Here is a 23,502-nt window from a genome sequence, read left to right as displayed (position 1 = left end):
AGAAAACTCCCAAATCGAAATTATATTCAGGGTTATAAGACATGATAGACAAAGTATTTTCATATATCATTGGTCTTGGCATATACATATCTTTATGTGTGACATTTCTTTTTTTTTTTTTTTGCGGAACCGGGGATTGAATGTGTGACATTTCTTATGGATAATTTGATTATCCATATTACAACTTTTAAAGCATTTGTAATAAGAACATGGCTAAATCACATTAAAGGCCAACTTCTATCCTTAGAAACGAACTCCTTGTTTGCCCTTCTCTGCCTCTCTGCCCTCTAATCATGTGAAGAAGGCCTTAAAGATTCCTTTTTACTACTTGAAGTCTCTGGAGGAATTCTGTAGACCTTATACAAAAAGACTGCTGAATTTCTCTCTGAACACCTGTCTTTCAAAGTTACCCACTAGAAACTATTAAAAGCAAACTATAAAACATAGTCTGTTTCACAAACAAATTCATCCTACACTTCTTCTGTGCTACCCCTGCCCTTTCCTTCCATTCTTCCCAGTTAAATATCTACAGTGTTTTATGAAATGAGGCTTAGAATATCTATTATATCAAAGGGAGGATGTCTTTGTATTTTTCCTAAGCATGATAAAACAGTACTGTCTGCCCACAACATGTGCATTTTTTTTCATCGCTGTGATAGTTATAATTTTCTTCAAGAATTTATATGAAATTGTTTCAGCACTCTGGTGTGAGCTCTATTTTGCCAGTTGTCCCTTGGAGGGTTACCATTTTCTATTCAAAGATTTTTTTCCTTTGGTCAGTCGTCTCCCACAGAAGAATCTCATCACTAATACTGAGGAATTTAGAGGACCTCTTGCGTTTGTGAACATTGTTATATTCAGTAATTAATAACTCATTTCCTTTGCCTATTTCTACTTCAACCACTTGTGATTCTCTGGGTAGCTAATTTCAGGATGGCCTGTTGAAGAGACCTGACCATCTAGTGATTAGTTTTCTTTTCTTTCTTTCTTTCTTTTTTTTTTTTTTGGCAGAACTGGGGATTAAACTCAGGCCCTTGCACTTGCCAGGGAAGCACTTATTCGACTGAGCCATCTCCCCAGCTAGTGATTAGTTTTCTGATTAGTTTTCTCTTTTGGCTTGTTGACTTTGGGTTAGGAGTTCTATGACTATGTAAGTTGATTATAAGTTGATTTAGAAGGTCTATACCCTAGCCTGGCATGGTGGTACACAGCCTGTAATTCCAGCATTTAGGAGGATGTGGCATGAGGATTGCTGCAAGTTTGAAGATGACCTAGGCTACAAAGTGAGTTCAGGGCCAGCCTGAACTACACAGTGAGATCCTGTTTCCAACACACACACACACACACACACGCACACGCACAGTCTATTAACTTGGTATTGTTTTCTAGGTTTTTACATAGCGATGTATAGCATTGTAGTGTTCCATTTTGAAAAATATTTCCTTTGCCTATTTTAAATTGATATTTGAAGTTTCTATTGTTTAAGGCATGAATTAAAGTGAGTTTAAGAACAAGGATGTGTAAGGAATGTGCTTTTTTTTTTTTTTTCAAGTGGGAAAAGGATGATTTTAAGGAGAGCAGACTGATCAGCTATAAAAATGATTGAAGAATCCTTTAGTAAAATCTTTGCCTTCTGTACTTTGAAAAGATAACTCCTAAAGGAACAGTGACACATTTGTGCCTGAAATGGATTTCCTAGTTGTTGGCTTTGGTTCTGGAAACTCACTTAGAACTTACTCTCCTTGCAAGGCTTGGCATCTTTATTGGTGTCTGATAGGTTAAGTCATGCAGCTTTGTGAAGTAACCCTCAATCCAAGTGACTCAACAGATAAAAATTGTTGCTATACTAATGCAACGTATGTGCATATGTTATACAAATGGAAATTCCTAATTCTTGTAGTTTTCTGAGGGAATAGAGAACAATACGATTTCATGTGGTTCTTTTAAAAATCAGGTTGGAAGTACTTTTTATTTTTATTGAGACAGTGTCTTGCTGTTGTCATTTAGGCTGGCCTTGAACTCACTGTATCCCAGGTTGATGTTAAATTTGAGGTGATCATCCTGCCTCAGTCTCCTCAGTACTGGGATTATGGGTGTGTGATACCATCTCCATCTTGGAAGTAAATTTTCAAATTATTTTCTAGTACCAAGGATTAAATCCAGGCCCATCTTGTTAAATTTAAGACAGGCTTCACTAAATTGGCCTCAAACTTGCCTGTATTTCTGACTCTTCCATCTCTGTAGCTGGAATCATAGGTGTGTGTCACTATGCCTGGTTGTAATTGGCTTTTACTATTTCTGATTGTATAATTGACCAGATCCCTGTTATTTTACTATGATATAATTTTTGGAAAACTGTGAAACATGGAGGAACATATTTGGGATTAGCACTAACTTGTGTTTTCATTAGGCATGCTTTAACCTTGATTTATAAACTTTTTCTTTTTTTTTAATACTTACTGTAAATTTCTCAAGTTTTTAAAAAGCAATAGTATCCAACAGTCCCCAAATCCTGCTTAACTGAAAAAATCCCACAATAATAACAAGGCCTTGGAGGGGAGGGCCAATTCATAGGAAATTAATTGTCAGCAGAGGTTGAATTATACATTGTTCATCTCACTATTGCTCTCTGGTTATCCATAAAAAGTGTAATTGCCCTATAACTTTAGCATTTGGGTGTATAGTAGAACTTGAAGAACCATAATAGCTATGTCTAGTTGACCTGGGTCTCTTAGCTATGATGATCCAATAGGCTGACCTTCTTAATGGAAATGCCTTTAGATCACAAAATAAAAGAAAATATAGTATACACAGAATGCTTAGATTTTAACGTTCTGACTATCCTGTGCTGGCAAATCTTGATTGTCAACTTGATTGGATTAAGAAACTTTTAGAAGTGAAGGTACTTACTTCATCATTGGATTAATTCATTGGGGAGTTTACAGCTGAGTGGACTGCTAGGAGGTAGGGTGTAGCTGGAGGAAGTATGTCATAGGCACACTACCTTAGGGACTGGATCGTGTCCTTGGTCTCTTCCTCTTGGGTTCTTCCTCTGTTCTCTGCTTTCTAAATGCCACGCGGTAAGCAGCTTTCCTCCACTGTTCTCATTCACACATCCTTCCACTGTAATGCTTCTGCCTAAGAGCCAGCTGTACTGAGTGAAATCCTATGAAATCATGAGTTGAATAAACTTCTCCTTTAATTTGTGTGCGTCAGAAATTTTGACTTAGCATCAAGAAAGCTGACAATCACACACCTAGTATTTACCCATCTATTTACTATTTTTACATCTCTAAAGGCATTTATACTAAAAACACTAGAAATTATTAGCTTTGAATGATCTAAAAATGAGTAATTTCACTATTAACTTTATCTGTGTTTTCTTATTTTTAATAAGACTTTTTAAAAGTAAAGACAAAACATGGAAAACAGGGCCAGCCAAATAGCTTAGCGGGTTAAAGTGCCTTCAAACAGGCGCAGGGGCAAGGGGTTCATGTCCCTGGCCTGCAGTGCTGGCCCCGCCCCCAGGGCATGCTGAGATGGCAATTGAGACTGGGCATGGTGGGGCTTGCACTTGTAATCCCTGCTCTTGGGAGACTGTAAACAGGCAGATCACTACCAGTCCGATCTAGTAGTGAGATCCTGAACACCCTGTACACCCTTCCCTAAAGTACAACAAAACAAAATAAAAAACAAAACAACCCACGGAAATCAATTGCAAAAGTGAGATATTTTTACTTGTTTGTTTGTATTCTCTTAACAATGTAGCAGGGGCCTTAGAAATTAATATTAATTGAGTTGGAAGGTGAATTCATGTTTTACTTTTGTCTTTTGAGATGGTGTCTTGCTGTGTTGGACAGGCTGTTCTGGAGTGTGTGGGTTCAAGTGCCTCTCCTACATCAGGCTCCTAAGTAGTTGAGACTATAGGCATGCACCACCATACCCAGCTTTTATTCTTTATTATTCATGAACTTAAATGATTGAAGCCAAAGACTCATGTCCTTTTTCCCTGGGATATTTCTTTGAGACAGGGGCTTGTTAGATAGTTCAGGTGAGACTTGAACTCACTATGTAGCCTAGGCTGGCCTCAGACTTGTAGCAATGCTTCTGTCTCAGCCTCTCAAGTGCTGGGTTACAGGAGTGTGGCATCACAGCCAACTCCTCCTGAGATTTAAGAGAAAGAAAACGAATTAAAAATTGTTATCCTCAAAATAAGATGATAGGAAAATAATTTTTATATTGTTTTGAGATTGTCTCTTTTTTGTGTTTTTCTGTTTTTGTCTTGGTTGTCTTTATTTTCTCTTTAAAATAAAAAAAGTTATCTTCACATGATTTTTTCACAAATGGTTGTGAATATAAACGCATATGGATTTGGGTGCAGAATAGAATTGGAATGTCCTTAAGTCTGAAGATCTTTTAGTCTCCATAAACCTTGTTTCTTATTTCCCACAAATTTAGAAATTGGAAACAATTATTTCCTAGTGATTCCAAAATTGTGATTTCCCTGGGATACCTTCCAATGGATGCTAGTTTTCCACTCATACTGCCCTCCTAAAATTGCTTGCCAATTTAGGTTATTAGGAGTAGAGCTCGTTTCATAATTTCTAGTGCATGCTAGAATGAAAACATCATGGTAACTATTATAGGGAAAAGCATCAGCAGATTAAGAAAGCATACTTTAAAGAGCTGTCCATGTTTTGTGTTCTCACACATATGTCCTGGTGGTTAAATGCTCTTGTAAAACACAAAACAGTCCTTTTGGTGTGTGTCACATGTTCTGTTTGTATTGATATTTGATCAGTTTGTTTTATGAAGTGGCCCTTTTTTTTGCCTCAGTAGTTGACTAGTATGAGTGGAGAGGATTGCCATGATTACGGTCACACAGATGAGCCACTTATGTGGGCATCTGTCAACTATCCCTGTTCTGGGGCTGCCCAAGTTTATTTGTGTCATAGATATTCTAGGGGCAAGTACCAGGGGAGTTCTAGCAGGCAGCTCTGGCAAGCATAGAATTGATAGTAGCTTCATTATAATTATACTTCTTTGCATGGTTGCCCAGTTGTATCATCATAATAGCTTTTCGTACTAGAGGCCAAATATGACAGAAATATGCAAGCTGCTCAATATATTTCTAAAAATTATAACAATTTCTGCCCTTTCCAACTGTTCTTTCACATGTTGTCACTCTTCTATTCCTCGTAGCCTATCCATTCTGTTACAAATAGGTGAAATATGGTTCTGGTTAATTTTCTTAAGAGCATAGGATATTTGTAGTCATATTTTCTCTGTTCTGTAAAATAATCATGTATTTTTTTCTTGTTTTTAAATCTGAAATTTAGTAGTTGGTGTGACTATATAACATATATATGATGGTGTTAACAATTACATATTTTTTATTGAGCATTTATTTGATGCCAGAAAATTGTTGTAAATACACTGCATTCAACATTTCATTTAATCTTTGCAGATCCAGTGAGATAGGGTGCTTCAGATAAATAAAGAGAAATTCATAGCAGTGAAGTTATCTTGCTTAAGGCCACTTTAGAGGTAAATAGTTGAATAGGGAAATAAACCCAGGCAGTATGACTACAGAGTTTATGCTCTTATTTAAAACTTATTCATTGATTTTGAATTAAATACACTCCAGTAGTCCTGAGTGTCTTTTTAGACAATAAAAAGTTAAATTCTATTCCCCAATGTTAAATCAATTCAGCTTAAAGGTTTTTGCTTCATTAAATGGCCAACTATAAACATAAAAATGTTTAATCATTGGTCATCAGTGACATGTAAACTGAAACAACACAAAACCATTATCCACTAGAATGGCCAACGTTGAGAAAGTAATAATTCCTAGTGATGTAGAGATGTGGAACATCTGGAACTCACATACAGTGTTTTACAACCACTTTAGGAATCTGCTTGGCAGTCTGTTGAGAAATTCTACATACACTTACAATTACCCACTCAATCCATTAGGTATTTACTCAAAACAAAATAAAGACATGCCCTCATAAAGACTTGATCATGAATGTTCATAGCAGCTTGATTTAGTGTAGCCTAAAAACCAATTCACTGTCTCTTAATTCATTTTCTGTTGCTATAAACAGAATACTTGAGATGGAATAATTTACAAAGAAAAGAGGTTTATTTTGGCTTATTGTTCTTGAGCCTGGGAAGTTCTGCTTCAACTTATGGTAGAAAGTAAAAGGGCAAATGTGCTAATATCAAAGAAGAAATGCAAAGATGAGCATTTAGTTGCTATGTAATAACCTGCTGTCATGATACCTAATCTAGTTCTGAGAGAGATTGAGAACTTACTTATGCAAGAAAGACACTAATCTATGCAATAGTCCAAACACTTCCTACTAGGTCACATCTCCAAATACTTCCACACTGAGAATCAAGCCTTAGCATAAGTTTTAGTGGGGGCAAACTATATTTAAACTACAGTAGTGTCTCTTAACATTTGAATGATTAAATAAATATGGTATATCCATGTAGAAGAATAATAAAAATGCAACAGAAAAGATAGATTTCAAAATCATTCTCAATAAAGATGCCACACAAATAAAGTACATATTGTATCTTATGTATGCATAGTTCTTGAAAATGCAAGCTAAATTAGTATGACAGAAAAATCAGTGGTTGCCTAACACTTGGATTAGAGTGAGTGGTAGTTTGTGGGGCAGGAGGACAAACTTCTAGGTAGGAGAAAATTCTTTTTCTTGATTGTAGAGATAATTTTATAGATGTACACATCTGTCACAACTAATTTAATGTATTGTTATAATTACATATATTTATATGTAATTTGTTATATATGTTTATATAATCATAACAAATGTTATACATAATATGCCCTATGTAAATCATTCTTCTAAGACTTATGGCAGAAAAATCTAAACAAGTTTTACAGTGGATGTTTGTGTACTTGTATCTTAGTATATTTGTGGAGTGTTTCTATGAATTAAATTATGCCAAGAGTAAAATTTAGCATATTAATATTTTAAATTTTCACAGGTGTCAAATTACTCTCCTAAAAGGTAGTTACTGGTTTACCTTGCACACTGTATGAAGGTGTCCATTTCACCACACCAATACTGGATATACATTGTATGTTTTAAATGTTTATTAATCAGGTGAGAAAAACATTTGTAATAATCTTCATCTCTCTCTCTCCTCTCTCTCTCTCTCTCTCTCTCTCTCTCTCTCTCTCTCTCTCTCTACCAGGGATCGAACTTGGGACATTGTGCTTGCCAGGGATGTAGATTAATTGATTATCACAAATATGCCAACCTGGCACAGGATGCAGCTTTACAAATGTGGGGTGATGATACTTTGGGACAATCTCTATACCTCCCACTCAATTATATTGTAGACCCAAACCAGTTCTAAAACATAAAAATTGTCAAAAATATATTGAATGTTACCATATTTTCCCAATAGGGACTTTAAAATGAATTCTGATTGAGCTCAGTCATCATATGAGATATTTGGCTAAATTTTGATTTCATGATTTAATGTTAATATTATTTGTGTTCAGTAAATTGCTATTATAATTATCAATGTGCTTGTTTTTATAGTTGATAGACAAAGAAGACACACATATGATTATAAACTAATTCACTTTTAAGATTCATCATTTCATCTCTTGAAAAACTAACATGTTATATAGGTTATTATATATTATATAGGTTACAATACCAAGAATCAATGAGTGAAAGAGTGGTTCTTTTAAAGATTAAATAAATAAAATAGACAAACCTCTAGTCAATCTTTTTTTTTGTTGTTGTTTTTGTTAGGGTCTCACTACGTAGCCCACATTAGTAGCCATCCTCCCGATTTCTGCCTTCCAAGGGCTGGGATTACAGGCGCGCATCACCATGCCCGGACTCCATCGCCGACTCAGTGCACCCGAAGGCAGGGCCAGCGCAGCATGCTGAGCCAGGAATTGAACCCTGGCCCCTGCGCTTAGCTAAGCAAGCGCTTAGTCCGCTGAGCTATACCGCTGGCCCTCCTCTAGTCAATTTTATAAGAAAAAGTAAAGACTCAAATTCATGCAATTAGGAATGAAAAGAGTGAAGTCACAACAGACACTGCAGAAAACCACAAGATCATCAGTGCCTGATTCAAGAACCTATATTCTAGTGAGACAGAAAACACAATGAAAATAGGCAAATTCCTAGATATGTGTGAATTACCAAAGCTGAATTAAGATATAAAAATTCTAAAGATGCAGGGTGTGGTGACATACTTATTATCCCAGCAGATCCTTATGAGGCCAGCCTGGGGTAAATGTAGGTTCAAGGCTAATGTGAACTGCTAGTGAATCCCCGTCTCAAAAGAAAAAAAAAAAAAAAAGGTTGGGGGGGGGAATCTAAATAAACCAGTATCAGTCAATGAAATTAAAGATATAAGAAAAGCCCAGATCGTGTGGATTTACTGCTGAGATCTACAAGAAATTTAGAGATTTAATGCTATGATTTCTCAAACTCTTTAATGAACTTGTAAAAGAAGCAATACTTCCAAACTCATTCTTGGACTCAAGCATTACCCTGATACCAAAATCAGAGAAGGATCCAACCAAAAAACAAACAAAAAACTATAGACCAAGCTCTCTAGTGAACACAGAAGCAAAAATCTAAAATAACATGCCAACTGAGTACAGCAAATCACCAAGGAGATTATTCACTATGACCAAGTAAGATTTATCCCAGGGATCCAGGGATGGTTCAACATGTGCAAACCAATAAATGTAATACAGCACATTAAAAGAAACAAGGATTAAAAACTACATGATCACCTCAATAGATTTAGAAAAGCATTTGAAAAAAGGCCAACACACACTCATGAAGCAACTCCACAGAAAATTGGAATAGGTAATCTTTTATCTCAATCTGATAAAAGCAATCTGTGACAAACCAACAGCCAACATCACATTAAATGGAAAGCGTTCACTCTAAAATCAGAAACAAGACAAGGATGCCCACTATCACCCTCGATTCTCAATATAGTTATGGAATCATTGGCCAGAGCAATTAGAGAAGAGAAAGAAATAAAAGGAATAATGATAGGAAAGGAAATTAAGTTAAACATCTGTGGATGATGTGATATTCTCAGTGGAATATCCCAAAAATTTCACTAAAAGACCCCTAGATTTAATAAGCAAATTCAATAGCATAGAGGGATATAAAATGAACAATAAAAATTAACATCTTTCTGTTTGTGTACAAATAACTCACTGAGAGGCACATTAAGGAAATAACACCTCAAAATATCATCAAGAAAAATGAAATACTTAGGAATCAATCTAATGGAGAAAGTAAAGTACCTTTACATGGAAAAATATAGACTCTACTGGGCATAGTTGTGCACACCTTTAGTCTCAGCACTTGGGAAGGTGAGGCATGAGAATTACTGTGAATTTGAGGCTAGGGTGGGCTACATAGTGAGTAGAAGGTTAGCCTTGCTTACATAGCAAGTCATCTCAAAATGAACAAGCACCCAAAAAACTACAGTACTCTGAAAAAAGAGATTGAAGGGAGTGTCAGAAAGTCAAAAGGTATCCCTTGTTCTTTGGTAAATGGAACAAATACAGTGAAAATAACTATACTTCCAAAACTGTTATACCAGATTGAATGCAATCCTAATCAGCATACCAATAGCATACTGCACAGAACTAGAGCAAACAATCCTAAAATTTATATAGAACCAGAAGAGACCTAGCATGGAAAAAGCAGTCCTGAGCAACAAAGGCAAAGCAGGTGGCATCACAATCCCTGACTTGAAACAGTACTAGAAAGCTATCATAATAAAACACCATGGTACTGGCAAAAAAAGACTACAGTATTGGTGGGACAGATTAGAAGATGTAGAAGCAACTTGAAATGCACTCAGCTACCTTACATTTGACAAAGGAGCCAAACAGTTTCACTAGAAGAAAAGTAACATCTTAATACAAGGTGCTGGAAAAACTGGCTTTCCACATGCTGAAGATTAAAACCAAGTCGTATTTCTCACTGTGTTAAAGTAAAATCAAAGTGCATCAAAGATCTTTACCAGGTATTCCTCAGACAAAAAACATATTTAGAATATATAAAGAATTCAAAAAAATCAGAACCCCTGAATTTAAAGACCCCAAAATGGCCTTCTGAAATAAATAAATGCTCAGATGAAGTATAAATGGCAAATAAACATATGGAAAAAGTTCATCAGCACTGGTCATTCAAAAATGCAAATTAAGCTTTTTTTTCCACAACAGGTTTGCTGGGAGAGCACAGGTGTAGTAAAAGCCACCACTAAATCAAAGCAATATGGAAAAGGAAAAGACTCACATTAACATCATTGTCATCAGATACGTGGACTCTGGCAAGTCCACCACCACTGGCCATCTGATCTACAAATGCGGTGGCATCAACAAAAGAACCATTAGGGCTGGCCAAATAGCTCAGCAGATTAAAATGCCTGCAAGCAGGCTCAGGGGCCAGGTTTGATCCCTGGGCCTGCTGTGTCAGCCCCACTTCTGGGGCATGCTCAGCCAGCAGTTGAGACTGGGTGTGTTGGCACATGCCTGCAATCCCAGCTCTTGGGAGGCTGTAAATCAGCAGATCACTATGAGTCTGATCTAGTAGTGAAACCCTGAACACCTTGTAGAGCCTTCCCTAAAATACAAATAAGACCAAAAAAAAAAAAAAAGCCCCAAACAACAACAAAAACCCCCAAAAGAACCATTGAAAAATTTGAGAAGGAGGCTGCTAAGATGGGGGAAAGTTTCCTTCAAGTGTGCTTGGGTCTCGGACACTGTTCATAGGAGTGTAAATTGCTATGACCAATATGGAAATCAGCATGCAGCCAAAAACTAAAACTAGAGTGTCTTAGTTACTTTTCTTTCATTGCTGAGACAAAATAACCAACACTCAAAATTAAGGAAGGAAAGATTCATTTAGCTCACAGTGGAAGTTTCAGTCCATACTGAGCTGGCTCCATGGCAGAGTGCAGCTGTTCATGGCAGTTCCAAACAAAGGGAGGAGCAAGGGGAGGAGCAGCAGCTGCACCTGCTAGCAAGCCTCTCCACTCCTTACATTTGTATGCAGTTTATCTGCCCCATGGCAGGTGTAGCACTCATATCCATAATCCAGATGTGGATCAAGAGTTAGTCATATGTATCTAGAAGCCACCCTATCACTGCATGAGGCTTTGTGAGGGATAGCTAGACACACTAGAGATTCCTTTTTACCCAGCTACTCTTCTTTCTTGGTAGCTTTCTCAAAGTATTAAAAGCATCATACCACAATGATATATGTACATCTATGTTTATAGCAGCAGAATTTTTAATAGCTATGTCTTGGAAAAAGCCCAAATGTACACCAACTGATGCATGGTTAAAGAAGATGTAGTCTTTATATACGACAGAGTACTACTTAGCTGCAAACAGGATAAATGTGAGACATTTCTAGATAACTGGATGTACCCTGAGACTTTTTATGGTTTGGGTCTAGATCTTTCCCCACTCTGCTAAAGCCTAAGGCATAATTGAGGGTGGGTTTTTCAGATGTGTATCAACAGTGCATGGTGCTGGGATCAAGAGTGTGTGATTAGTAAATTAGTCCACTAATTGGCATAATTTGGCATAGTTCTGGCTAGGATTAAGGATGAGGGTGCTGCACATGCCCTAGAGCAGATAACCTGCACACAATATAAGGGCCAGAAACAGGCTTGTCCTTTTGTTATCCTGTGGGGACCATGAACCTTTCTCTTCTCTGATGGACCGTGGCAAAGCCACTCTGCCTTGGAGCCAGCTGATTATGGACTGAAACCTCTACAAACTGAACCAAATAAACCTCTTCTTATGTATGTATGTATGTATGTATGTATGTATGTAGGTATGTATGTATGTATGTATGTATGTATTTATTATATCACAACATTGTTTACTATGTGAATTTTTTACAATACAGAAATGCAATATATGGATAAAGCTAAATGCAGAATGGTGACTTTTCTCCTTGGGAGGCCATGATGTCCCTTCCTAGTGTATAGGTAGAGACAGATTGGTCATTAGCATCACAATCTGCCTAGAAATGATCTATAAATGCATTTCCCCCTGCTGCTTACCATAAAGTGTAAAAAGGGAGTTAAAGGAAAATTTTCTTGTTGGTTTCTACCATATGAAAGATGCTATATTCTATTTTAGCAGGGCCAATATATGGAAAATATCTAAATTAAATGTTATTACAAAAATGAACTAGTAATGAGATTCTAAAGAGGGCACTAAATGAGAATAATATATACTCAAAAGAATCCAAATCAAACAAACAAAAAGGTTGTTATAAAAAAGCTTTAGGTGCACTGTAAGCATATAGGTTTTTTCCATGTGTACTTTTAAACAATGGTAGTGTTAAAAAATAGGGTCAACTATGTTAGACTAAATTACATTATTGTATAGGTTGCACTGAATGGAACTTCTGTATTATAATTATCATAGAGAAGCATAGTTGGTATCATATTATGGCAGTTTATCCTCAATGAAAACCTTCCAGAGTCCTTTTATTTTGGAATATCCTGTAAACAATCAAACCACCAGAATATGATTGTACAACAGTAAAATTTTCTCTTTCATTAAATTGAAGACATCTGGGGTTGGGGAGATGGCTCAGTGGAATAAGTGCTTCCCTGGCAAGCGTAAGGGCCTGAGTTCAATCCCTGGTTCCACAAAAAAATAAAGTAAAATAAAAAAAAATAAATTGAAGACATCTGTTTAATAATAAAAGAAAAGAAAATGTAGAAAGGTACTGAGAGCTGTTACTTTCTAAGTACACAACACTGTAGACAATTCAAGGCATCTTAATTACATCAAGAATAACAAAATAATTTTTGTCATGCTGTCAGATCCATCATTATAGATTTAAAAACTGGTGAAAATTGGTCAAATGGATCCAACACACACTGATGTCCAAGCTGGCGTATTGGCAACTAATATGTAACTGGAGGTCAACAGAGAGTTTAAAAGATCTTTCCTTTCTTCTTGTTATTTCCAAGGTTCTTTTTTTTTTTCTTTTTCCAAGGTTCTTGAAGAGTTCTACTACTCTAAAATGTGTTGCTGAGCTTCCCAGTTTGCTTTCTCTTCCTCAGACTGATGGCATTTTCCCTCTAATTCTTTGTGTTGTGCTTCTAAATTCTTTTTCATTTGCTCATGGGGTTGCTGGAGCTCAGCTTCAGAGCCCTTCAGTTTTTGAACTTTTTCCTTGACCTTCATCTCAAACACCTGCTCCATCTCCATCTTCATCTTCTTCATCTTGGCTACATGCTCCCTTCTTTCTTCTTCCATCTGTGCCAGAGGGCTCTAAGTAGGTTGCCCTGTGTGCTTGTCATTGTCTACTCCATTGTTAGTGGCAGCTGCCAGTTTTCTGCTTCTGTACTTCTCATAGTGCACGTTATTAGTGACATCTTTCAAGTCCTGCATGTGTGTCCTTATCAACACATTTCTTAGAATTATAAAATCACAATGTTCACCATTTTCAACTTCAGCCACACCCCAAGGGTACTGCCTTCCTCTGACCTTTTTGCAATTAACTTCAGTGATAGTATTGCTGCCCACCATAGCAAGAGGCAAGCAATCTTTTATTTTTTTAACCAGCTTATTTTCTTCTTCATCATCTATTTCTGGAAATTCATATATTTCAATTTTATGTTCTTGGATTTCTTTCATTATCTGTTTTTTTAAACTGTTGGCATTCCTCGGGTGTGAGTGTATCAGCTTTGGCAAACGTGGGATGATATTCTTTCTCATGCAAGTGCTTCATAAACTCAATATCCAATGGTTTAAGTCCATGTCCTGAAGGAACAATGAAGTATAAACAACACTGCACCCTGTTATGAGGCATATGACATCTGTTCACTCATGATTCTGCACTTAGGTAATCCTCAAATTTACTGTCAATGTAGTCGATCACAGGCTGCCAGCAACTACTATTATTGACCTCATCTCCAATTCCTGGGGTATCAACTATTGTGAGCAGCAACTGAACACCACCTTCTTTGACTAAAACTTTGGCTTTTTCCACCTGTACAGTCTTTTATTCTATGGGAAAGACCCAGATACTCTGGAGAATACAAATCTGTGAGGAATAATGAGTTGATTAATGTTGACTTTCCCAGTCCAGATTCACCTACCACCCTAAGTGTGAATTCAAACCTCTTCACTGATTTTCTATATACTTGATTTGGGAGATTGGCAAATCCCATGTAACCTTCAAGGTTCTTTGGTTGAGCCATGGTGCCGTTGTGGATTCTTCTCTCACCTTTTCTCCTATAATTTTGGGTGTTGGATATTTTGTCTCACCAACAAGAAAAATAATTAAGACAAGACCGTACACTTAACTGAAATATATTGTGTACACATGTTTCAATATCACATGTCTCTCTGATGTGAGAAACTAAAAGTGTAAATAAGGCCAAAAATAAATGAAAGATACTGCGAAGTAGGAACAAAATGTTCAGATGGGAATGAGGGAGAGGCTAGGGTGAAGGGAAGAAAAGGAAAAGGACAAAAAAGGAGAATAGAAGGAAAAAATGAAACAGCTTTCGTAAATGAGAAGAGGGATTGAAGGGAGAAGAATGGGGAAAAAATCAAGATACCTTGTATATATGTACATATCCTCTATGATGAATGTGATCATTGTATATATCAAAAGTGCAAAATAAAATTAATTTAAAGATAAAAGATTATGCCATTGTGTAGCTCACTTCATTGTTTATTACACAAAATACCTAGTGTATTTGTGGACTCTTTGTATTGGGAGTAATCTGTTTTAGAGGTTTTAATGCTTACTATTGATTTTTAATGAGAGCAGTGAAAGGATCTGTGTTACATATAAAGTAGGACCATTGTAAAGAAAAATTTTAATTTTGTATAGTAAAAGAGATTACTTAGAGCAGAATGTGAAAGACTCTGCCTTATTTACTTTGAAAATTAGTAATCAGTACTCTTGAAATGTTTTCTATCTTTTGCCAGATACTGACAATGTAAAGCCATTGGCGGGTGTAAAAATCCTGGACTTAACAAGGTTTGTTTTGGGTAATATGCATTTTGATGATTGGGAACTATCTTTGTTTTTTTGTGTTATAAAGGATATTTGTATACATATATAAACATTTTGGAGAAGAAAAAAAAAAGGAAAAAAATTCCTTTGATTTCATTATTAAAAGAGGTAATACTGTAATATTTATACATTTTTGTCAATCTCCTTATTTATATATAATCAAAAAAGGAACTTTCCCCAAACTTTTTTTAATTTTAAAAAAAATCTTCATTTATTTATTTGGTACAGAGTCTCACTATGCAATTCAAATTCATAGTGATCCTCCTGTCTCAGCCTCCCTAGCACTGGTATTGCAGGCATGTGCCACCACACCTGCTTTTGGTGGCTGGCACAGTGCAAAGCTGGCATGGAATGCAGTACCAGGGATCGAACCCGGGTTCTTGTGTTTGCCAGGCAAGTGCTTAGACCACTGAACTATTTCCCCACCCCCAATCTTAAACATACTATTATATTTTGCATATTTTCCTGTGATGTTCAAAATTATAAGATTTTATTACGTAGGTGGATAATTATATAACATCTTCCAAAATTTCATTTCTGTAAACTAAGCTTTCTGGCATATTAATCTTACCTCAGTTTCAGTTTCTTTCTCAGAGTTTTAGAAGTAGAGTGCTTTTGGCTAAATTGCAATTTTAAACAATTTTGAGTTTTACAAATATTACATGAACTTATGTATATCAATGAACTGTTAAAATAATATAGAAATTTTCAATATGGTCATTTATCAATTTAACCTTGTAGGGTATTGGCGGGACCTTTTGCTACTATGAATTTGGGAGATCTTGGAGCAGAAGTTATTAAAGTAGAAAAACCAGGTAAAAACTATGGCTTCCTCTACAAAATAAAATCAGGCTAATCAATATTTTAGTTATTTTTATTTTATTTTATTTTATTTATTTATTTATTTATTTTTTTTTGTGGAACTGGGGGATTGAACTCAGGCCCTTGAGCTTGCCAGGGAAGCGCTTATTCCACTGAGCCATCTCCCCGGCCCCCTTATTTTAGTTATTTTTAAATTATTCATTTTAGTGCATCTATAAGTTGGGTGAAGAGATAATTAAATGATTATTTTTCTTTTTTCTAGTCTTGTTTCCCTATCAACCTATACTAATGCTGTTTTTACATGTGCCAAGGACTAAGGCTCAAAGCTTCTCATACATTTGAAACCTTCTTTAGAACATATAACAATGATGTCAGTGACACTTATTACATTGCCTTGCAAAGTTCTCACCCTTTTGCTAATTTTAGTTTAATGTTTGTGACAATCCTGTAAGCTGATGTTGTGATTCCTACTTTGTAAATGGGAATAGGTAGGCACAAATAGTCAAGCAACTTGTTCAAGCCCACACAGCTAATAAGGAGTATATACATTTGCCCTGTTCTGACCCTGACGCTCCTTAACCTTGCACAAGCTCTACTGTTGAGACTGATTAGTGGTGGGGACCATATGCTGGGACTATGAGGTAAAAGGAAGCAAGGAAAAATAGTATACAAAAGAAGCAGAGAAGGCAAAAGAATAGGGATCCTTCAAAAAGGATGCCTAGAACCACACCTCAGTTATTCTTTTCTGTTTTTAATAAAGGAACATTTTCTCTTTTAGTAATTATTTTTTCATTTGCATTGTTGATGATTGAAACCAGGAGCTCCATAGGGCAGGCAAATAATCACTCCACCCTAATGGGGAGCAAGGTTCTTTCCATTCCTTATTTTGCATGCAGGCTACCCACTCAGAGCACGTGTAGCACTCATACCCCCAACCCCGGCACTAGTCAATGAACCAATCATAAACTGTAAGTTGTCTCTGAAAACTGTGCCCCCATGACTGCGTGAGGCTTTGGGTGGGTACCCAGACACAAATTGTAACTTTCCTGTCTTGGCCTCCCAAAGACTTATGCACATCTCTTTATGAAAAATGCATTTATTCCATCCCTACAAGTTGCCAAAGTACTGAGAATTTCAGCATTACTGAGAAGTCTAAGACTCAAGTCCCCTCCGAGATTTAAGACAAACTCTTAGCTGTGAGCTCTTCTATACATGAAAAGAAAAGTAAATGCTTCCCAGCATTCAATCACACAAGATAGACATTTTCATTCCAAAAGTTGCAAAGAAGAGGATTCAAAGGAAAGGGACTGAAAAAAGTCCAAAAATACAGCAAGAAAAACATTAAATCCTAAAGTTCCATGTCCTAAAGTTCTTGTTCCCAAGACAATCTGTTGTAAGATGTGAACTCCAAAGCATTTGGGTGGCTCTGCCACAGCATTTCTGTGGTTTCATGACTTCTCTCTTGGTCCTACCCTACTCCCTCCTTGCCATATTCCTCAGATGACTCACATTCTTGGATTTTCCTAACTTGTGGGGTCTCCAGTGCACCTTTGGCTTCTTACGGACATGTAATGTCTCACAGACACACTGTCTGGCCTGTTGGGCCTTTCCATGTCTCGTTGGAAGCATTCCTAACCCCACAACTCTTGCAATCTGTTTACACCTAAAAACCAGTGTGGTGTGGATGATGCCAAGGTATGCTGCCAGCTGGAGCAGTAGCCAGGCTTCCCTCTCTTGGCTGTAGGGCTCTAGTGCATGGATTACTGGACAGTCTGCATCCAATTCTGAGGATCAAATTCTGTATGCTGCTGCCATTTGTTTGGCTGCTGCATTATGGAACATGGTGCCCTGGTGCTTTATTCTCAAAGCACAATCTTTCACTTTGGCAATTTTGAGACTTCAAAGGGTAGAGTCTTGCTGCATTTTGTGATGCCCTTAAGGCATCTTTTGTATTCTTCTGTTCCTTTTCCATAGTCTAGGTCTTCTCTGCTCCGCCTTTACAGTCTACAACTTTCCCAGATCTTTCCTTCTAGTCAAACTCTTATTTATTTATTTAGTGGAACTGGGGATTGAACTCACACCCTTGTGCTTGCCAGTGAAGCACTTATTCCACTGAGCCATCTCCCCGACCCCCAAACTCATATTTTAAATCATTCTGTTGTACTCTGTGCTTTTGATTCTCAACATAGAGCAGGCTAACAGCTTCCGACAGTATCCGTGCCATTGCCTCAATATTAAATGGCCTTGAAACTTCTTCTACAAGATTAATCCACTGCCCTTTATCTCAGTCTCAGGCAAAGTCTCTGGATATGAGCAAGATGCAGACAAATTTTCTTTCGGGCCATAACATGTATAATCTGGAGTCCAATAGCCAATGTAATTTTTCTTCCCAGAAGAAACTTCTGAGCCTCTTTACCACCAGGATTTCAATAAACCTTCTGGACTTCTTAGCTCAGACCAGAATCTCCCATACAGAATGCCTTAAGGCATTCTAGCTCTACTTTTTCAGGCAGCCTATCCCAACATTTCCAAATGAAATGTCTCCTGAGCATTGTGGCCAGTTATAGTCACAGCAATGATAATTACTGAGACAAAATACCCAACACCAAAAATTAAGGGCGAAAGCTTTATTTAGCTCACAGTTTATTTATTTATTTATTTATTTATTTATTTATGTGTGTGTGTGTGTGTGTGTGTGTGTGTGGCCAGCTCAGTCCACCAGGGGGGGGGCTGGCTGGCATGTGGTGCTGGGGGATTGAACCGCGGTCCCTGTGCTTTGCCAAGCTTGTTCCAAGTAGGTGCTTTAGACCACTGAGCCATCTCTCCAGCCCCTAGCTCACAGTTTGTGAAGGTCTTATTTGTAATCAGTTGACTCCAAGGCAGGGAGGCATGGCAAAGGGGAAAGCATAGCATCAGAAGACAGCAAAAGCAACAGCTGAGGAGAGGATGAGCAAGGCTCTTTCCGTTTCTTATATTGTATTCAGGTTACCCATCTGAGGGCAAGTGTAGCATTCAATCCCCCCCCCAATCCCAACACTAGACAATGAACCAATTACAAACTGTGGATTCAATTGTCTCAGAAATCCCTGACTCTAATATTTCATGAGGCTTTGGATGGACATCCAGACACAAAGCTTGGCAAATACTTTATTGTGGAAGTTTCAAGAATAATACTAATAGTGATTATTATTATGTATGTTTTAAAATCATATCTTTTTGGGTCTGAAGTAGAATTCTCCAAAGAGTCTAACACTGAATAGTGTATAATTATCTGAAGACTCACAAGAGACTAATTTATAATTACATCAACTTATTAATTTACCTTAAGTTATAAAGCCCATAAAAATTTAAAATTAAGTTGATTAGTACATTTTAGGTATACATAATGATCACATTCATGATAGGGAATTTGTATTGTATATGATGTATCTTGATTGTTTTTTTCCCCTTTCCTTTGCCCACACTCCTTTCTCTCCTTCTTTATAAATACTGGGCTTTCATTTTTCCGTCTTGTTTTTCCTTTCCCCCACTACTCTCCCTAGTTACCTCCTCAGTCAAACAATCCCTTCTCATTTCACATTATCAGTTATAATTTTGGTGTTTATTTCCCCTTTGGGTTTTTCACACCAGAGAAACAATGTGATATTTCCACACATGTGTTCAATTTCTTTCACTTAAGAGTGTGGTGTCAAGGTGCATGTATTTATCTAGAAATATCTCAAGTTTATCAGATCTTCTTTATCCATTCATCAGTTGATGGGCATTTGGGATGTTCGCAAGATTTAGCTATTATAAACTTGCTGCTATAAACATGAGTGTGCACATATTACTGTGGTATGATGCTTTAAATTTCAGAAAGATACCAAGAAGGAGAATATCTGGGCTGAATGGGACCTCTAGTTTTAGTTTTTGAGGAATCTCTAAACTGATTTCTATATTGGTTACACCAATCTACACTCCCACCAACAGGGAGAAGGGTTCATTTTCTCCACAGGTCTGCCCAAGCATTTGTTATCAATTGATATCTTGGTAACAGCCATTATTTTTGGAGTGAGATAGAATCTCAGAGTTGTTTTAATTTGTATCTCTCAAATGCCCAGTGATGTTGAACATTTTTTCTTGTATTTATTTGCCATTCTTTTTTTTTTCCTGAGAATCATCTATTCATTTCATTTTGATTCAGTCTTTAAACTTAGGGGAGTCTGATTTTTTGTATTTCTTAATATATTCTACATATTGGTCCTTTCTCTGAGGAGCAGCTAGCAACAGTTTTTCCTATACTATTGTTTGTCTCTTTACTCTGTTAGTAGGTTCTCTTGCCATGAAAAAGCTTTTTAATAAGATGGATTTCAGTTGTTGATTTTTTATGGTAGTTCCTTTGTGATTGTTTTTTTTTTTTCATAAAGTCCTCACTTACACTAATGTCTTCAAGAGTTGTACCTATTCTATCTTCCAGTAGATTTAGTGACTCTCTTTTAATATTTAGATCTTTGATTCATTTTTATTTTCTTTTCGTGCATGGTGAGAGATATGGGTGTAGTTTTAATCTGCATGTGGAAAGCTAGTTTTCTCAGCTCCATGTTTTAATTGCCTCTTTAAAGGGCTATCTTTCCTCCACTGAAACCATTTGGTTCCTTTGTCAAAGATAAGGTAACTGAGTTTATTTCAAATTGTTTCTGCATCTTCTATTCTGCCCCACTGATCCTCAAGTATTTTTTTTTCCAGAATCATGCTGTTCTTACCGTGGTAGCTTTGTAGTATTGTTTCAAGTTAGGGATTATGATGCTGCCTGTTTTGCTTTTGTTGCTCAGGATTGCTTTTGCCATGCTAGGTATCTCATGACTCTATATAAATTTTAGGATTGTTTTCTGTGCAGCATGCTATTTATATTCTGATCAGGGTTATATTAAATCTGGTATAACAGTTTTGGAAGTATGGGTATTTTCACTATATTTTATTCCACCTACCAAAGAACAAGGGATATCTTTCAACTTTCTGATATCCTCTTCAATCTCCTTTTTTAGAGTACTGTAGATTTTTGGGTGTTTGTTTTGAGATAAGGTCTTGCTATGCAGGCCAGGCTAGCCTTCTACTCACTACGTAACCCACTCTGGCCTCAAATTCACAGTAATTCTTCTGCCTCATCCTCCAAGTGGTGAGACTAAAGTTGTGCACAACATGCCCAGTAGAGTACTATAGTTTTCCATGTAAAGGTCTTTTACTTGATTCCTAAGTATTTCATTTTTCTTGATGCTATTTTAAGGTGTTATTTCCTTAATGTATGTCTCAGTGAGTTTTTTATTTATGTGCAGAGAGAAAGGTATTGATTTTTGATTGTTGATTTTGTATCTGGCTTTACTATTGAATTTGGTTATTAAATCTAGGAATCTTTTAGTGCAGTTTTTGGTTTTTTCAACATAGAGTATCATGTCATCCATAAATAATGGTAATTTATTTTTTCCCTTTCCTATTCTTATTCCTTTTATTTCTTTCTCTTGTCTAATTCTTCTGGCCAGTGATTCTAGAACCACATTTAGCAGCAGGGGTGATAGTGAGCATCCTTTTCTTGTTCCTGATTTTAGAATGAATGCTTTCATTTCCTTTCTGTGTGGTATGAGGTCAGCTGTTGAGTTTGTCACAGGTGGCTTTTATCAGATTGAGGAAAAGACGATCTATTCCAATTTTTCTGTGGGGTTGTTATCATGAATTGGTGTTGATCTTTTTTTAAAAAATTTTATTTATTTATTTATGTGTGTGTGTGTGTGTGTGTGTGTGTGGCCAGCTCAGTCCACCAGGGGGTGGGCTGGCTGGCATGTGGTGCTGGGGGATTGAACCGTGGTCCCTGTGCTTTGCTAAGCTTGTTCTAAGTAGGTGCTTTAGACCACTGAGCCATCTCACCAGCCCTGGTGTTGATCTTTATCAAATGTTTTTCTTCATCTGTTGAGGTGATCATGTAGTTTTTATTCTTGTTTCTATTAATGTGCTGTATTACATTTATTGGTGTGCCTACATTGAACCATCTCTGCATTCCTGGCGTGAATCCTACTTTGTGATGTTGAATGATCTCCTTGGTGATTTACTGTACTCTGTTGGAGAATTTGTTGTTGAGGATTTTTGCATCTATGTTCATTAGGAAGTTTGATCTGTAGTTATATTTGATGGGATTCTTCTCTGGTTTTTGTATCAGTGTAATCAAGCCTATAATAACTTGATGTCCTCCAAAATCTTCCTAAGAAGCAAAAGCAAATAGCAAAAGATTGTTTGATTGGCATGGTGAATACTGTTACATATTATATTTTGTCTCTTATTTTCCTCTAATCCTGTTCTTATTGGTCTCAGGTAATGGAATTTCTTGGGAAGTCCTGCTTTCCAGAGATAATGCTTCCTTTCTGTAGTTAGTAATATTTATTGCTCTTTGTCTTTGCTGGTTGTGTACTGAGAAATGTTTACTTTTTAGCAAGGCATTTTTGCTTTCCCTCCCAAGTTTCCACAATGTTTCTAATTTCCACATTGCCATCTAATTCCAATGCCACAGAACTTCTGATTTCAGCCACTGGAGTACCATTGAAATCTTGGCAAATAGCTAAAGACATTAAAACCTGTGGGTCACATAAAACATGCCTCTTAAGCTTTTCCTTTTATCAGTTTAACCTTAATATGTAGCTCTTCAGACCTTAGGTTTTTTTTTTTTTAATCATATGTCATCTTTGATCTTTCTTATCTCTGTTGGTCAGCACAGTGAGATGTGCCTGTAATCCCAGCACTCTGGAAAGAGTCAGGAGGATCACAACCTTGAGCTCAGACTGAGCGGCTTAGCAAGATCATGTCTCAAAATAAAAAAAAAATTCTGGAATTGTAGCTCAGGGAAAGCCATGATTTAAATCCCCAGTAAGTTACACAGACGCATGCATGTGTGCACGTGTGCGTGCTTGCACACACACACACACACACACACACACACACACACACACACACTATATGCAGAAAATTATCTGTATTTCTTCCTGAGATTGGTTACACTATTTAAATGCTTAGAGTTTAAAACTTTAACCTATGTTCATAAATTCTTTTTGTTTTTTAAGTGGGATAATGATACTCTATTTGTAATTATCTACATAGATAATAATCATGATTAGATTCTTAGTTCAGCATTTACTTAGAACTCAGAAAACTCATAAGTGACACAATTTGGTGCCATTTGATTATTGGATCATTCTATGAATTCCACATACATTCTTTGCCAGTAGATTTTAGTGAAAAAACTTTTCCTGTAGTATTTATAGTATTGTCTCTGAGTAAAACATGAGTATAGTACTGAATTCCTAGGAATAGATGGCCAAAATAAAATACCCTAGTTTTGATGGTTTTGCACTATTGCTTTGAAGAAAAGTTTAGGTAACTGAAATTTTATTTAAAGAAGTTTCTTAAATTATTGACACTTGCTGTTCAGTAACTTCTTTTGCCTTTTCTGATTGCTGCAGAAATATTTTATAGATTTATTAATCACTTTTGTAAACCTAGTCCCAAATGCTATTTTTTTTTGAATTGGACCTTGAAGAATGAAGTTGTTTTCATTTTT

General features: G+C 36.6%; 1 protein-coding gene and 1 pseudogene across 1 annotated transcript in view; one reads left to right on the top strand and one right to left on the bottom strand.

Annotated features, from left to right (window-relative positions):
* The window catches only part of Sugct (succinyl-CoA:glutarate-CoA transferase), an 808,498-nt gene that overhangs the window by 8,967 nt on the left and 776,029 nt on the right, over positions 1-23,502 (top strand). Inside the window, exons 2-3 of the mRNA XM_004629655.2 lie at positions 15,014-15,065; positions 15,843-15,916. Of these exons, the coding sequence (XP_004629712.1) occupies positions 15,014-15,065; positions 15,843-15,916 (126 nt within the window). The remainder of the gene's footprint in view (positions 1-15,013; positions 15,066-15,842; positions 15,917-23,502) is intronic.
* On the bottom strand, positions 13,049-14,292 carry LOC105741989 (annotated as a pseudogene).

Source organism: Octodon degus, unplaced genomic scaffold (assembly GCF_000260255.1).
Source record: "Octodon degus isolate 3935 unplaced genomic scaffold, OctDeg1.0 scaffold00031, whole genome shotgun sequence".
In the NCBI taxonomy this organism is placed as follows: domain Eukaryota; kingdom Metazoa; phylum Chordata; class Mammalia; order Rodentia; family Octodontidae; genus Octodon; species Octodon degus.
The sequence above is the reverse complement of the archived record's forward strand: the minus strand, read 5'-3'. Positions and strand labels throughout refer to the sequence as shown.